We start from the raw sequence: 17,647 nt of genomic DNA, 5'->3' as shown, positions 1-17,647 counted from the left end.
TCCCTCCTCCCCTGGGAGGAGTCCTCTCCAGTGTGAGTCCTTCCTTCACTGAGTAAGCAGGCTGCCCCAGGGCTCTCCATGCCCACTAGGCCTTCCTTTCTACACAAACTTTTCTCAAGTTTCCCTCCCACTCTCTCTAAGCATCTTACCTAATCAGGCACAGGTGGAGTCCTCGGGATCATGAACAGAAAGGAACTACAAGAGTGCCTCAGGACCTGACGCTAGCTGGCCAGGAGCCAGCAGAGAACCGCACAAAAGGGTGGATCTCCTGGGTTCTCCAGAGTGGGCTGATTGCAGATTCGCTTCTATGGGAGGAGATTCCTTTCAGGCTCAAATGGGGGTGAAAGACCAGCACATCTGGTCCTCCCTGATGGGTTCCTACTTTTCCCATCAGAAGAATGGATGTGTTGTCCCAGTAGTTAGCATACTTACATCCAAGAGATGTCCTTGTATCTTCCTCCTTTTGGAGGGCTCTTCTTTCAGTATGCCTCTCTAGGAGCATAGTATATTGCAGTTTTCTAGCCTCCATTTTTTGTTTGATTCATTTGTTTCCTAGTATGTAAGTAACCTATGTTTCTGAATGTGAAGGGATTCCTCCCAAGTGAAGATGAAGGAGCCCCTAGAAGTCCTGTTCACTGAAGTGGGCGGGAGGAGCTGGCATTGCAGGATGTCTTCCTTCCTGCGAGCAGAAAGAACCTTCACGTTAAATCCAATGTTCTTTTCCTTTCCACCACACAGTGACCATATTTCCTTTACTCTTATAGGTGGTGGATTACCTCACTCAGTACTCTGGAATAAAGCCAGGCGATCTGGACGCCAAAATCTCCTCCAAACACCTCACCACCCTCAAGTCCACCTACCTGAAACTACGCTTCCTCATTGATGTTGGGGTCAAGTTTGTGGGCCACGGACTGCAAAAAGACTTCCGGGTCATCAACATCATGGTGACTGTCTCTTTTTAAAATCCTGACATCTGTCTCTGCTCCACAGTCTGACTGCTTATATTGAGTAAAAGTTTGGGACTGTTGGTGCATATGTGTGAGTATAAAGGAGGTGACAACATACAGGGGTGCAGTTTATTGTGAGTGGAGATTATGAATGATAATATGTGTGTGTGAGAGGGAGGGAGGGAAGGAGGGAGGGAGGGAGGACAGCAGGGAGGGAAACTAGGATATTGTGATGTTTGTGAATATTTAGGTTCATGGATGTTGTCAGGAGTAAGGTGCAATGCAACCTATGTGAACAATAGGACTGTAGGATATGGAGAGATTTTTGTATGAACAATAGGATTGCTCCAGTAATAAGGAGGTATTTAAAGTTCCCATTATAGTATTTTATTTGCCTTAACTTTAGTTATCATTGTGTCAACATGATTTATCCTCCCAGCCTATCTCAGTACAAATGTAGTATCTATAATTTGTACATTGCCCATTTATTTATTTATTTAATTAATTAATATATTTGTGCCCCACCTTTTAAGATAAACCCCTTACAAAGTGACTTACAAAGAGACTTACAAAGATTTAAAAGAATAAAATATCACATAAAAATTGCCTGTATACTAGTCACTTTTATGAAGGACAAAGTGCATGGGTTGTAGCAGCCTTCCCCAACCTGGTGCCCTCCAGATGTGTAGGACTACAACTCCCATAAGCATAGCTAGCTAGGGGATTATGGGAGTTGTAGCCCAACAGATATGGAGGGCATCAGGATGGGAAGGCTGGCTCATAGTCCAAAGGGATGGGGTTAGAGAGGCTGCTGTTGTTGTTGTTGTTCAGTCGTTAAGTTGTGTCCGACTCTTCGTGACCCCATGGACCATAGCACGCCAGGCCTTCCTGTCCTACGCTCTCTCCTGGAGATTGCTCAAGTTCATATTCATTGCATCGGTGATGCTATCTAGCCATCTCATCCTCTGCTGTCCCCTTCTCATTTTGCCTTCAATCTTTCCCAGCATCAGGGTCTTTTCCAGGGAGTTTTCTCTTCGCATTAGGTGGCCAAAATATTTGAGCTTCAGCTTCAGTATCTGTCCTTCCAATGAGCACTCAGGGTTGATTGCCTTTAGGATGGACTGATTTGACCTCCTTGCAGTCCAGGGGACTCGTAAGAGTCTTCTCCAGCACCACAGTTCGAAAGCATCAATTCTTCGGTGCTCAGCCTTCCTTATAGTCCAGCTCTCACAGCCATACGTTGCTACTGGGAAAACCATTGCTTTGATTATACGGGCCTTTGTCGGCAAGGTGATGTCTCTGCTTCTTACTATGCTGTCTAGGTTTGCCATAGCTTTCCTCCCAAGGAGCAAGCGTCTTTTAATTTCATGCCTACAGTCACCGTCTGCGGTGATCTTGGAGCCCAAGAAAATAAAATCTGTCACTGCTTCCATTTCTTCCCCTTCTATATGCCAGGAAGTGATGGGGCCAGATGCCATGATCTTCGTTTTTTGAATGTTGAGTTTCAAACCAGCTTTTGCACTCTCCTCTTTCACCCTCAACAAGAGGCTCTTTAGATCCTCTTTGCTTTCTGCCCTTAGGGTGGTATCATCTGCGTATCTGAGGTTGTTGATAATTCTCCTGACAATCTTAATTCTGACCTGTGATTCATCCAACCCGGCGTTTCTCATGATGTACTCTGCATATAAGTTAAATAAGCAGGGCGACAATATACAGCCTTGTCGTACTCCTTTCCCAATTTTGAACCAATTGGTTGTTCCATGTCTGGTTCTTACTGTTGCTTCTTGACCCTCGTACAGGTTTCTCAGGAGACAGGTAAGGTCTGGTACTCCCATCTCTTTCAGAATTTGCCAGAGTTTGTTGTGATCCACACAATCAAAGGCTTTAGCGTAGTCAATGAAGCAGAAATAGACATTTTTCTGGAATTCTCTTGCTTTCTCCAGGATCCAGCGAATGTTGGCGATTTGATCTCTAGTTCCTCTGCCTCTTCGAAACCCAGCTTGTACTTCTGGTAGTTCTCGGTTCACATACTGCTGAAGCCTAGCTTGTAGGATTTTGAGCATAACCTTGCTGGCATGTGAAATGAGTGCAATTGTACGGTAGTTTGAACACTCTTTGGCCTTGCCCTTCTTTGGAATTGGAATGTAAACTGACCTTTTCCAGTCTTGTGGCCACTGTTGAGTGTTCCAAATTTGTTGGCATATTGAGTGCAGCACTTTAACAGCATCATCTTTTAGGATTTTAAATAGCTCAGCTGGAATACTGTCATCTCTGCTAGCTTTGTTGTTATTAGTGCTTCCTAAGGCCCACTTGACTTCACTCTCTAGGATGTCCGGCTCCAGTTCATTGACCACACTATCATGGCTATCAGGGACATTCAGATCTTTCCTGTATAGTTCTTCCATGTATTCTTTCCACCTCTTCTTAATCTCATCTGCTTCTGTTAGGACCCTGCCTTATTTATCCTTTATCATGCCCATCTTTGCACAAAACGTTCCCTTGATATCTCCGATTTTCTTGAAGAGATCTCTAGTCTTTCCCATTCTATTGTTTTCCTCGATTTCTTTGCATTGTTCATTTAAGAAGGCCTTCTTGTCTCTCCTTGCTATTCTCTGGAACTCTGCATTCAGTTGGGTATATCTTCCCCTTTCTCCTTTGCTTTTCGCTTCCCTTCTTTCCTCAGCTACTTGTAAAGCCTCATCAGACAGCCACTTGGCTTTCTTGCATTTCTTTTTCTTTGGGATGGATTGAGTTGCTGCCTCCTGAACAATGTTATGGACCTCCGTCCATAGTTCCTCAGGCACTCTATCAGGTCTAATCCCTTAAATCTATTCCTCACCTCCACTGTATATTCATAAGGGATATGATTGAGGTCATACCTGAATGGTTTAGTGGTTTTCTCTACGTTCTTCAATTTAAGACGGAATTTTTCAATAAGAAGCTCATGATCTGAGCCACAGTCAGCTCCAGGTCTTGTTTTGACTGACTGTATAGAGCTTCTCCATCTTTGGCTGCAAAGGACATAATCAATCTGATTTCGATATTGACCATCTGGTGATGTCCATGTGTAGAGTCGCTTCTTGTGCTGTTGGAAAAGAGTGTTTGCTATGATCAGCGTGTTCTCTTAGCAAAACGCTATTAGCCTTTGTCCTGCTTCATTTTGTACACCAAGGCCATGCTTGCCTGTTATCCTGGTGATTTCTTGACTTCCTACTTTAGCATTCCAATCCCCTATGATGAAGAGGACATCTTTTTTAGTGTTAGTTCTAGAAGGTGTTGTAGGTCTTCATAGAACCGATCAACCTCAGCTTCTTCGGCCTCAGTGGTTGGGGCATAGACTTGAATTACTGTGATGTTGAATGGTTTGCCTTGGATTCATACTGAGATCATTCTGTCGTTTTTGAGATTGTAACCCAGTAGCTTTTCCCACCCTTTTATTGACTATGAGTGCTACTCCATTTCTTCTGAGGGATTCTTGCACATAGTAGTAGATATAATGGTCACCTGAATTAAATTTGCCCATGGTTGTCCATTTTAGTTCGCTGATTCCCAAAATGTCGATGTTCAATCTTGCCATCTCATGTTTGACCACCTCCAGCTTACCTTGATTCATTGATCTTACATTCCAGGTTCCTAAACAATATTGTTCTTTACAGCATTGGACTTTCTTTTCACCACCGGACACATCCACAGCTGCACACAACTGATAAAACAGGCCTTTGGTTTTTAAATCTTGGAAGCTGATTAGGAGCTCCTCAGTGAAAAGGTCAGCAGTGATGGGCAAGCTTTGCCAAAAAGACAGCTTGCCAACCGCTTCTGTTTTTCTGGTGCTACTGCAGCAGGAGAGCATTGGGTGTATGTAGGTTGTGCTCCTGGTTGACATGGGGCAAGACTGAGAGCCATCAGGCTTGGCTGGTGTCCTCCACGAACTATTTGTGCTCCAAAACATGCCCCAGAATCCTCCCTCTGCAATATGCTGGGTTTTCATAGTCAATGTGCAGGGTCTAGAAAGGCTTCCTTGAAGGTAGAAAGTTTGAAAACTGCTGAAACGTCATGCTAAAATCAGTTAGTATCAAGAAGTACTGCAGCATTTGTCTTGGCACACTTTTACAGGACCAGAGAAGTGTTTACTACTTGTAGCAGCAGGAACTGTGCTTCTGTCTCGGAATTTTTGTAAGGCAAAGAAAAGCTGTTTCGTTGAGGGCCTCTAGAGTCCTTGGGGCCGTGTGTGCATATGATATAAAGAACTCCTAAGTACACCATGTTCTGTTTGAAGGATGGCTCATCCTATATTGCTGAGAAAGCTGCAAGTTTCTTTCTTATTTCAATTCAAATTAGGGGAGAAATTATGTTGGCCCCATTTTAAAAGTTATTGTTTGTATTTAATTACTCTTAATCAGTTGTATCTTTTGTATAACAACTTGTGTCAGTCTGTGACCGTAATAAACCATTCATTCATAACTACACCATGCCTGTCCCTACAGGTTCCCCGGGACCAAGTCATTGACACCGTGTACTTGTTCCACATGCCCAGGAAGAGGATGATCTCGCTGCGCTTCCTTGCCTGGTATTTTTTGGGTCAGTACAGTCTGCGGTCAGAAGTAAGCAACCCTTGTCTCCTAGTCAGCCTGGCCCCCCTGTGTTAGAGAATGATGTAGCTGCCAAGAATTCCCTCAAGTACAACTCACTTTGTGTCACAGGGTTCAAGACTTCCTTGTTCCCCCGGGACTTGCCAAGCCCAGTGCTGTAACTGAGAATTTGGATGTGCTGAGCTGGGCTGAGCTGAGCTGAGCTGGAGAGCACTGGCAGAGCTGCCAATTGGGAGGATCTCAGGACTGGGTTAATGCCAGGATCAGCAGGTTGGGTTTGCTTGAGCTGGGCTTGAGCTGTGAATTCTCACAGAGAATTCTGTGGCCTAAACAGCAGCCCTACAGCAGTCCCTTCTTTCCTGCCGCAGGGGAAGTAGGCAAGGCAACATTTGCCACACGCCAAATCTCTTTCTGTTTCCCGTAGACCTGAAGATCCAAGGCGAGACGCATGACAGCATTGAAGATGCACGCACAGCCCTCCAGCTGTACAGGAAGTACATGGAACTGAGCCACGGCGGCTTGGAGCCTGAGGAATTCCGCAAGGTGCTGAAGGGCCTGTACGAGAAAGGGAGGAAGATGGACTGGAAGGTGCCTGAACCTGATGGCCAGAGTAGCCCCAAGAGTAAGGACCCACTGTTCTGCCTATTCAGCCTTGGCACTCTGTCACCATGTACATATCCTCCTGTGTCTGTAGAGGCCCACGTGTGTGAGCGTGCAGCTAGGCGTATCTCTGGGTGCTCAGTTTCACGTGTGTGCACGTGAATGCAGTGTGTGTGCGTGTATTGCCATCTGTGGCAATATGTGTAGTCATATTTGTCTTTGGGCCTGCAAGTTTGTGTAAATTCACCCAAAATACAAAGTGGGTAGGCAGATATATGGGTCCTGCATGTTTACAGCCTCAGCCTAGAAGGCCTGGTCCGGTCCTTTGCCTCTTCACATGCTGGCGTAGGCAGTGAGCAGAATTCATTTAAGGTTTTGTTTCTCAACATTTCCTATGGATAGCACTTTCATTTCTGCAAGGGCATTAAGAGCACACCAGCATCCTTGAAAGATTTCCCATAGTAATTGGTATAGGATGTGGATATGAATCCTTCGAGCCTCTGGCCTTCCTTCCAGTAGACCCTGCTGGCTTTGGACTTGTCATTTCCCTCTGTCCTGAATCTACAAAATGATCCTGGGACATTAAGTAACTAATTAATTCTGTTTCTAATCTGCCCAATAACTAATGTTTTCTAGGAGGATTACGAAACAGTTTAAAACCTAAAATGCCATAAAACAGTTAAAATATAAAACACAATACAAATATTTAAAAGAATGAAATAAAATATAATGCAAAACAATTAAGAAGCACAGGGATTGATAAAATAGCCTTACAAATCTAGAACTAGGTCTCTAGAATGCCTGGGAGAAAAGATATGGATCCTATCTTCAGATATTTTAGCTTCTCCCAGAAAGCTAGACTTGCTGGCTGTGGTCTCTCCATGTTTCACAGTGCTGTGTTTCTGTTTCTCTGACAGGTGCTGCTGTGTTCTCAAGTGTGCTGTCTCTCTAATCCAAGAGACTTCATCACATCCGATGTATCTTCTGCACTTTCTTCAGGGGAGGACTATCTAAAATGTACTTCCTGAGAGGTGGATATTATAGAGCATGGATTAAAATACGCAGGTGTATGAGAAAGGAAGACACTCCACATGTTTCTGAGAGGCCAAGAAACTTCTGCTGGGGTGTCTCTGTCCCCAGTTTCCTGATGAACTCCATGAATCCAAATCTTAAAGAACTAGGGGAAAGGGAATGCACGAGGTGGTACCTTTGCAAACCACACGGGAGCACAGTTACACTGAAAGAGCTGCTCTCTGGGTTTGGATGCTGAACCCAGAGAGCACTGCACAAGGGAGGGATGGCGCCTCAGACCCTGCAGTGCACTCAGCAGCAGGTTATTATATATTTTATAGTAAAGGCTGTGTGTGCAGCAGGTCTGTGAACTGCTCACAGATCTTTCCTTTCTATGCCCATCAGTGTTGTTAAGCATAGTTGAGCTGGCTGAGCTTCCAGGAAGCACCTGTTTTATCTTTTGGCTGGCCGTCGCTCAAGAAACGACCTAGAGCTGGACTCTACTGCCATGGAAGCTTCATGGCTTTTTAACTGTTTTGTCCTTTTCTGTATGTGAATTGTCATGCAGCAGTCTCTGGAATGTAATCAAGCTGTAAAAACATTGTCAGTGTTTCAGACAATTCTTTGCAGTCCTGTCTTTTCCTTGCTTCCTGTCCTGTTTATTTTTTAACTTTGAATTGGAGACGTCCTTGGTCCCCTGTAAATATAAATATGATGTCATTATTATGTATATGCCCCAGTTTTATTCCTACTGAAACAGGCTTTAGCTCTCCTTCCTTCCCCACTTCACATGGACGCAAGTGGGCAGATTGTCAGGCCAGGCTGTACAAAATCCCCAGCTTCAGACCCTAGCTAGCTCTGCCATGACCTTTGTGTCATGCAAGTCTTGGAAACTAGACAGTCCACAATTCTGGGTGTGGAATAAACTGCATATACTTATACATTATAAGTTCATGGCAGAACTGAGGATTAACAGTTTAGGGCACACAGCACTATAGGATGAGAGGTGTTGGGACACAAAAGTAGAGAGGAATTAAATGGTGAAAGTGTAGAAGGTAGCTATAGGTGCATTCACATGGTTAAAGGTAAACCTTGCAGTTCTATATGGGCTACTTAAGAGCAAGCCATAGTTTGGGGTGTGCCGTTGTCAGTGTCAGGAGTGCCCTAGCGGCCTCTTTCAGTAGACTCCAATAGCCAACTCAAGACACAGACGAAAGGATTATTTTCAAGGCTTTAATCCTTTTACAACTTAATGACTCTTTCAGATGCTAATCACCAGCGACTAAGCAAGGAACAGCAGAGTAGCCTATGCTCTGAGTAGGCAGTTGATCCCCGTTTGAAGGAGAGTCACTTGAAGACCCTGAACTTATGGGCTAGGGAGAAATCCTCCCTTTTTCCCTTGGGTCCACAGGAGGCGGCCGTTGCTTGCGCGCCAAACGGGTGCTACGCCTCCTTTCCGCACCCTCCATCGCTCGTCGCTCCCTGCATCTGCGTCAATCGTCTAGCGAGCCCCGTTCCTGCACTTTCTCACTGCTAGGATCACTATCTATCTCAGGAAAGCTGGCAGGAGGAATCTCTGCCAGCTGCTGTGCCTGTGAGGGATGAGCTGGCTCCTCTCCCACAGATTGCGGATCCTCCTCAGAATCAGAACTGCTCTGGGGTTCTATCAGCTCAGTTTCCACCCTGACAGTCGGCAAGGTAGGGCTCATCAGCAATGATATGTTAAAAGAAGAGAGCCTAGAGCCATTAGATTGTTGGACTAGGATCAGGGAAACCTGGGTTCAAATCCCCACCCAGCTATGAAACTCACTAGGCACCTATAGGGGTCGCTCTCTCCCTCCCTCCCTCTCTCCCTCCCTCCCTCTCTCAGCCTAAGCTACCTCACAGGCTTTTTGTGAGAACCCTTAGAGCCAGGGTGTTTTAAGTATGTAATTAAATAAAACCTGTACCACAGGCACTAGGAGTTCTAGCGGAGCGGTTAAGTCTACAATCATGCACTTTGGGTTAAAAATTTGAAATTTGGCACACTTATACATTGACCCACACTAAACATTTGTTGATCATAGATCCTAGTAAGCAATGGGGCAGGCGACCAACAAATGTGTTACTTTCTTTTAGTCCATGAGCCAGGATAAAAATTCTTACCATATTTGATGAGCAATGCTGGATGTCACTTTTTTAGCAAGGTCTACAACCAAAGAGATGGGGAAGAAGGTGGCAGACCTGCAGCAGTTGTGTGGTTTTGTGTGTAATCTAATTACAGTTTATATACATCTTACCCAGGGTTGTCCCTATTGTGCAGCAAGGTGAAAAGATCTGCTTATGGCAAGACTCACAGAGATGGAATGCAAGGCCCAGAATGCTTTGTGTGGGTCTCCACTGTCTCTAGTACAGTGTCCTCTGTATGTGGCCACAGCATTGCTTCTGACCCAACACACTATTTGGGTGCCAGACATTGTCAAGTGTATTGAAATAATACACCCAAACCTCCAGTGGAGCTTCCTCTGCAACCTGGCAAACCATCACATTCGTCACAATGCTATGTTTGGCCCAAGACACCATGTTTTTTTTTACAATGACATTTTATTTCGTAGTAAAGTTAACAAAATAAAGGCAACAAAAAGAAGAACATACATAATAATAAATCAGGCTCACTAAAGAAACAGGAATTCACTAATTATAATTCTTAGTCTATAAGTAATATGCTTTTGGAACATCTACAGTAAAATGGCCTAAGTAGGAGCTTAATACTTAATGAAAGAGTAAAAATATGATGTATGCAGCATATAAAAGGAGTGTGTGTGTGTGTGTTAGTTATTTTGGTTATTGTGTATGTATGTATTATCAGAAAAAATATAGGCAACTGTACTTGGAATTTTAACAAAAGTCTGAAGAGCTTCAACATAGGAAATAAGTGGAAACCATGGTGCCATAATACCTTTCTTAATGTTAGGATTCCTTGCTTGCTGGACTTGCTGAATAAGTTTAGACATAGTTGTAGTCTCCCAAATTTTATCAACCCACTATTCTTTAGTTGTTTGCCTTAGAGAGTTCCAGTTACACACTATAGATGACTGCAGCCGTAAACAATTGCTTAAGAAGGGCTTTATGCAGGAATCGCATGCAGGCCCACATCCATGTTACCCAAAATATGTATAAATGAATAAGGAACTGGGAGTGTACATCCCAATCAAAGCTTGGGCCCAGCCCAAATAATAGATCCAAATTGCCAGGAGCGTGGCTTCTACAGGATGTCACACAATCACATCTGGCCCAACACTATTGGGGTGCAAGATATTTTCATGTGTTGTGCCCCCATCCAAATAATTCCTGATGTATGTAGAAAAGAATATGGAAGTGGAGGTGTGCACCCTGCAATAGGCCACCCAAAACTATACACCCAAACCTCCAGGGGAGTGTCTGCTATGAGCACCATACCATTTTGACTTGGCCTACCTGTTCATTTGGGCATAAGACACTGTCAAGTGTGTTCTTCCACCCCCACTAGGTGTGATATGACCTTGTTCCTTTCTTTGAAAGGCAAAAAGTTACATTTTATAGATGTCCCAACACATATCACTGATAATACCATGGTGCTACTTGAAAGGTTTGTAGAACTTTTCTATGAAAGAACCAATGTCGTGCAAAGCTAATGAGGTAGAGCAGAATCTGTTTTTGAGGTTATAATCCCTGGGGTGTGTGCAATCTATCAAGGAGGGCATATGTAGGAAAAGTATTTCGAAGAGATCCACAGGCACCAAATCCTACAGACTAGGGTTAGAAGAGAAAGACTGATCTCAATGGCAACCAAAGCGGACAACTCTTGGCCAAGCTCAGGAAAAAGTGCTATGAGCCAGTATTCTGTAACTGTAAGAAGGCTGTTTATAGCACTCCTGCACAGGTGTTGGAGTGTCAATGGGCATGACTATGGGACAGAATCAGGACTTCACTCCTGCCTAACTCTCCTATGCTCTGCTGCTGCCTGCTGTCTGACTCAAGAGACTAGAGGCAAAACTACTCCAACACACAGGAAGATTCATATGTGGTACATATGTACCAGGACCAGCCCTACCATTAGGCAGAGTGAGGTGGTCGCTTCAGGTGGCAGATGCTGTGAGGCTGCAGCAACGTGTTGGATGAAAGAGCTGTGTGCCAAGCAGCCTGCCCTGTGCTCCCTAAGTTAGCCTGCTGCTTTCCGGTGTAGTGGAGGATGCTGTCCCATTAGCAATGTTGAAGAACTTGCCCGTCCAGTCAGTTTTCGGACATGGAATGGAAGGGGCGCCATCTTGTGCTTTTTGTCAGGCAGAAAAATGTCTTGGGCTAGCCCTGATATGCAGATTAGCATGATGCTCTCATACTGCAGACCTGAATTGCAGAACACTTACAAAAAAACCAGTTTGTCTACCAGTAATTTAAACCCTTCATAGATTTCAGTCCTTCCAGCTGGTACTGACAAAATTTGTCATGCATACAAATGTGGTGGAGTGTACCTATCCATCCATGAGATGCTGGCCCTGCGATTTCCATGAGAGCAGAGAGCATACTGATGAATCACCTTCCAGGAAACAGCAAGTGTCCCAAGAGCTGGCTCACTCCCATTCTCCCTTCAGTCATAATGTACTTCTTTCCAGAGAAATAAGTGCCCAGTTAAGTGACGATCTTAAGAAGCCATCTCTGCCTTGACAGTAACGTCTTTCCTGCCTAATTTGTCTTTATGAATTAACAAGACACCAGGAAGAGCCAGCTTCAAAGCAAACATTGCCTGATCCATCCCAAATCTGTAAGTGACACTAAATTCCAGTCTCCAGGTCTGGATGGGCAAGAAGCCAAATAAAAATTGCACTCATTTGAAAAAGGTTGCCCATTCTGAGCAAAATGCTGTCTGTCATATTTAATCAGAAATACAATGAAATGTTATTGCCCGGTAATTTTCCATGGCTCAGACTTGGCTCAGAAATATCAGCCAGAATACAAAAGTTATGCTTTTCTAATTTGCCTCTACTTTTATATCTGTTTTCTAATAAAACAGTTTTTCAGTTTAAATGCTTTTCACATGGTGTAGTTATCCAGGCTGTTCTGCAGGGGTGGGCAACTTGTGGCCCTCCAGATGTTGTGGCCTACAACTCCTATCAGTTTTAGACAGCATAGCCAATGATGAGGAGTGATGAGATTGTAGTCCAAAGCATCTGGAGGACCACAAGTTGCCTACCCTTGCGTGTACTGTAGTGAGGTTGGAAGGACATTCCTCACCCTGCATTGTCTCTGTCTCTCTCTCTCTCTCTCTCTCACTCACTCGCTCTCTTTCTTTCTCTCTCGCGCACGCGCCTGCCTGGCTGCCTCCCACAGAAGCACACAGAGTGGGGTTTGTAATAGACTTACACTTGAGCTATGCCTTCTTAAGCAATACCACTAAGATAGTAATCGCTTTCAAGAAGCCCAGGGACAGCAAATTCTCTCTAGTACATCGCAGAGGAGAGCCAGCAAGGTTCTGGGTAAAACAGGATGGTCAAACCTCAGGTGATGCGGTTTGTAATACCCCTGCCTTAATGAAAGATTTTAAATCTAAATGTATATGCGACTATCTTTTTGTGAGGGTGGGTTTGAATCTGTCTAGCTTCTTGTACGTCAGGAACCTGAGCCAGGGCTAGGGCTCTGTATCTTCCATGGGAGCAAAGAAAAAAACACCAAATGTGGAACTGGGCACAAAATTCCATTTCCTGGGAATTTCAGATTTCCATGAGCAGGTTTCTAGTCCTTGTGGTTGTGAAGATATGTTTGAAAGTGTGTGGACATTGCCTGCGAGGAGTCTCAGAAGTCAGAAGGGTGGCTGAGTACGATTTTCAGTAGGTAGAGGCAGGGCTTCAATAGCCTTGCTCCTTCCCATTACTCGTAAAACCAGAAGAGACAATACAACATATACCAACTTGCTCAGTTCACATCATTTATATCGGTTACAGGATTCCACTTTTTGTAACCCCTTGGCTCTGCCTCGGCCAGTGGCCTGCCCCCTGACCTGCCTGCCACAGCAGGCACGTGCTGCCCCTGATGCAGAGTTTGGAGGACCTATCTCTAGGATGGTGCTGGTTGTTTTTTTCGGTTAAGCATTCAAAGAGTCCTGCCAATGACCTGGGCCCATGGGCAGCTCTTTCCCTGGGCCCTCCTTCTGTGGGTTGTTGTCATGAGGTGATCAGTGCTGCTCCAAAGAGCTGGCGCTCAAAAGGCTGCATCCTCCTAGCTCCAGCTGTGCCTTGCAGTCCTATACCCCCACCCCACCTCACGCTGATCTAAGGATGCAGCCATAGCCTGCATTTCACCTCTCCAACATCCCAGCTCCTCAGCCAGGCCTCACTCACACTTCCTGAAGGGCCTTTGCCTCTCACTCCTGGACAAGCAGTGCATGAACACTCAGGGCTCGCTGTGCTTCAAGTCTCTGTGGCAGACCTCTCCCTCCATGAGCGTCAGTCCAATACCGCTCCTAACGCTGGAGCTTGCCTGTGGTCTGCATGGATTTTGAACGGTAATATCATGCTACCTGCCTTATTTGGGAAGACTGCTAAGAATCAGTGCTGCTAATTTTCCTGGTGGTGCACATGGAGTGTTGAAATCACCATCATCGTCATCTTTTTATTTGTATGCCACTTTTCCACAAAATTATGCCTGAAGCGGCTCACAACTTTCTGAAATGTTGGGGCAGGAAAAGTTACGGGACTGGAGGACCACAGGTCATCCCCCCCTGCCTTCCAATGTGCTAAGCTTCGGTCTGAAGCGGTCCTTTCCATCCCATGATCTGTATCCAAGAAAATCCTTTGGGGATGACTCGGCATGCTGTTCACACTCAGAGCTCTGGGACTGGGAAGGAATTTTCCCCTACGTCAAATTGGTAAGAGCCCCTGCAGGAGTTCTTGTGGAGGGTTTTGTTGTCTTTTGGCTTGCCTCGGCACTCTTACTTGAGCCACCCAGAGTCATTTCCTCTGCAGGCATCTTTCTGCAGTTCACTGTGCCACTCCCCAGATGTGATTTGGACTACACAGATCAACCTTCCCCAACCTGAGGATCTCCAGACATGTGTTGGATTAAACTCCCTACATCCCCCAGACTGGGGGATGCTGGGAGTTGTGATCCAACACATCGGGAGGGTGCTAGGTTGGGGAAAGCTGACATAGATTGATTGGTTATCACGAGTGGGAACCGGTGACTGGATCCACCTGTATCTGAGTAGGTTATTGGATCTGATGGCCCTTTGGGCGCTTTCCATCCCTTAGGAAGTCTGGGGCTATGATGCCACCAAACTCTGGCTTTCTTAATAAGAATTCAGTTCCTTCCCACCTTGTATCCTAAACAGTTAATGTACCTTCTGGGTTCCTGCCTAAACATTTTTTCCCTTTTCTCTCTTCCACCCTCTTTAATTGGCTGTGCTCCTTGCCAAGCCATCGGCAGGATTTTGTTACTTTCTTCTTCTTTTTTTTGCTGAGGGAGCCCAGATTGGCTCTGTCATCTTGATTGATCCTCTCCTTCCTCAGCTTTGGTCAGTATATATCAACTGTTGGCGAGGGTTCCCCCCCACCCCCCACTGCCGCAAGAAGCGTCAAAGGCCTATGGAGCGGCTGGGTGCCACTTCTATGATCAAGAGGACCTGAAGACTCTTCTGGAGAGAGAGAGAGAGAGAGAGAGCGAGAGAGAGAGAGAGAGAGAGACAGACAGACTCTCCTCTGTTTCTCTGCACATGTTGGACTTCTCCAGTAAACCTTCAGCATGATCGCTGCTAATCAGCACATCACCACTGCTCTGGTGAGTTTTGCCATTGCCTAAGCTATTCATCCTGTCCTGAAGCAGATTTTTCGAAAAGGGGAGGCAGCTTGGGAAACAGGGACAGGAGGCCCAAGGCAGCTGCTCTGATAGGGGTTCAGAGCAAAACCGCATGGTGGCACATGATCCCCAGCTTGCCTCCTACAGGTCACTTTCCTTAGAAGTTGTCTGGAGCATAACAGAAGGTTCATTTCATGGGATGTTGTTTTGCCCATTACATTTTGAGGTTAGATTCAAATTCTTAGGACTAGTTTGGATAGTGTATCATTCATGCTTCCTCCTTCTAAATTAGTGTTTTTACTTAGAAATAAGTCACCATGCTTTACTAACCACTTCTGGCCATGGGGAGCAAAAGGGGGGAGTACCAGATGAAAAACATCAGATTTAAAGAAAATGTTAGTTTGACATTTATCAAAAAAAATTGTCTTGCCTCTATCAGGATGACTTCATGTTTTGATGCTTAATATTGCTGTGTTTAATATTGCTGTGGCCAGCAGCCAATGCCAATTCAAGACTGAATGGGGGTTTGAAAGCTGCATCTCTTTAGTAGTATGGGGTTGATTTAGATGCTCTCTCTGCAAAATGCTTGCATTTCTTTGGCTCCTCTGTGCAGGTATTCCATTAATTACAAGCTATTTAAGGCATAATTTCAAGGGGCATTTTTAACACTGGAGGGTCTGGACGAGTGGGAGCTGCTCTTTTGTTACTCCTGATGGGAAAAAAAAAGAATGTAAGGGCACAATCTTCAGCCTGTTTAGAAAGAGAAAAGCCCTACAATTCCCAGCATCCCCCAGCCAGCATACCCCCCAGCATACAACAAAAGTGTTGTAGGACTTTTCTCTGTCTAAACATGCATAGGAGTATGCCCTAAGATGCTCTTTAGCTGAATACTTGAGCACTGCCAGAGTAGTTCAGAGCTGATCTATGTGCTGTGTAGAATGAAGTGATAAGACTACAGTGGTAGAATTCTGAACTGTGCCACTTCGGGCTGTGAGGTGGTGGTTGTGGTTATACTTTTGAATGCTCCACCCCATTAAAACTACAACAACAAAGTTTCCTGCATGTAGTGAACTAGCATATCACAGTGAGAGAAAGGTTTAGGGCAGAGATGAGCAATGCATGCCCTCTAGAAGTGTTGGACTGTAAATCCCATCATCCCTCGCCACTGCCTATGCTGCCTAGGGCTGATGGGAGTTGTAGGCTAAAACATCTGGAGGGCCACAAGTTGCCTACCCCTGGTAGGGACTAGAGCAGGAGTGCAGAAACTCAGGCCTTGGGGCCAAATCCAGCCCTCCTGAAATCTTAGTCTGGCTCTCTGAGGTTCCCCAGAAGGCCACACCTCTTTCCCCTGGTCTCATCCCCTTCCCTCAACTATTCGGTGGTTTCCTGACATTTGTGCAGTTTTCCCCCATTCTGAAAGGTTGAAATGCCTCTCCTAAAGCTTAGTTACTGGCAGCAAAAGCTTTAAGCTAAAACATCCCTTTTGCCTTCAGTCCCACCCACCCTGGAATGTGGCCCCCAGGAACTTCTCCAGAATGGAATTCAGCCCTTGGGCTGAAAGAGATTCAACACCCCTCGACTAGGGTAACCCTTCCCCTTCTGTGTTAATTTATTATATGTGGGGCAGCTTTCCCCAGCTCTCCAGATGCTTTGAACATCGTGTCCCATTAGTCCAGGCCAACATGGCTGTCAGGAATCCTGGGGGTCATAGTCTAAAACATCTGGAGGGCACCAGCTTGGGAAAGGCTAATGTAGGGTGTTTTTGTTTCTGTTTTAACAAATAGGACCTGCAACTTACACGTTGCATTGTGGAGTGTTCTTATTTTGGGTTCCGGCCAGCTGTGCCCTCTTCCAGGATACTCCATCCCCTCACGGTTTTCTGTTTCCTCGTGTCTCAACATTCCATAACCACTAAGCATGCTCAGTCCTCACTGGGCTATTTTTGGGGATTCCCCCCTTAGGGATTTTTTTTCTACAGAATTTTTCCTCTCCTACAAGCCTTGGGGTTCCCCCAAGCCTATATCTCTGCTGCTTGGAAGAATCCTGAAGTCTTTCCATTTGGGGTATTGGGCAGCTCCCTTGCAAAGATAAAAGGAGCATGGTTGGAAGAAAAAATAAAGCAAAGATGAAATCATACTGCTTAGCAAAGGAAGAGGTGGGATCTAGGAATCCAGAATTATAACCTTAGTTTTGGGAGCAGAGCAGTGTCTGGTGGGTCATGGAAAAAAAGAGGGACTGTAGCTCAGTGGGTAGAGCACATGCTTTGCGTGCAGAAGGTCCCAGGTCCAATCCCTGGTATCTCCAGGCAGGGTGAGGAAAGAATCCTGCCTGAAACCCTGGAGAGCCGCTGCTGCCAGTCAGTGTTGACTATACCGGACTAGATGGACCTATGGGCTGGCTCAGTATGAGGCAGCTTCCTATGTGCCTGTGTCATAGCAGATATGGCTTTTAGGAATCAAGTCTCTTGCTTTCTTTCTCCAATATCATGACATAGCTGGTTCTTTTAAATTCTAACTCTTCCCTCTGTCTCTGGGCCAGTTCACACAACTACTGAGGCTTGTTCAATCCTCAACACATGCAGGGCGCGATTTGCCTAATTACCAGCCTGGGCATGGCTTGTCCTGTTGTTTGATCTTGGGCGGCATGACTTCTTTGAGGATTAAACAACCCTCAAATAACCCATGGTCTATTGTT

General features: G+C 45.4%; 1 protein-coding gene across 7 annotated transcripts in view; it reads left to right on the top strand.

The window, feature by feature from the left end:
* PAN2 (poly(A) specific ribonuclease subunit PAN2) overlaps window positions 1–7,876 on the top strand; it is a 38,251-nt gene extending 30,375 nt beyond the window's left edge. For 4 of the 7 annotated variants that reach the window (XM_084837092.1, XM_084837095.1, XM_084837094.1 and 1 more), the window contains 4 exons: window positions 765–944; window positions 5,432–5,525; window positions 5,961–6,158; window positions 7,054–7,874. In XM_084837092.1, coding sequence (XP_084693218.1) covers window positions 765–944; window positions 5,432–5,525; window positions 5,961–6,158; window positions 7,054–7,088 — 507 coding nt within the window. In that variant the 3' untranslated portion in view covers window positions 7,089–7,874. Of the gene's footprint in view, window positions 1–764; window positions 1,039–4,603; window positions 4,714–5,431; window positions 5,526–5,960; window positions 6,159–7,053 lie in introns of all 7 variants that reach the window. The other 3 variants (XR_014788142.1, XR_014788143.1, XM_084837093.1) reach the window with 3 other exon arrangements.
* Window positions 7,877–17,647: the final 9,771 nt, after the last annotated feature.

This window comes from Heloderma suspectum, chromosome 2, assembly GCF_057233095.1.
Source record: "Heloderma suspectum isolate Gila_16-S chromosome 2, 16-S_ref, whole genome shotgun sequence".
NCBI classification, from domain to species: Eukaryota; Metazoa; Chordata; class Lepidosauria; order Squamata; family Helodermatidae; genus Heloderma; species Heloderma suspectum.
The sequence above is the reverse complement of the archived record's forward strand: the minus strand, read 5'-3'. Positions and strand labels throughout refer to the sequence as shown.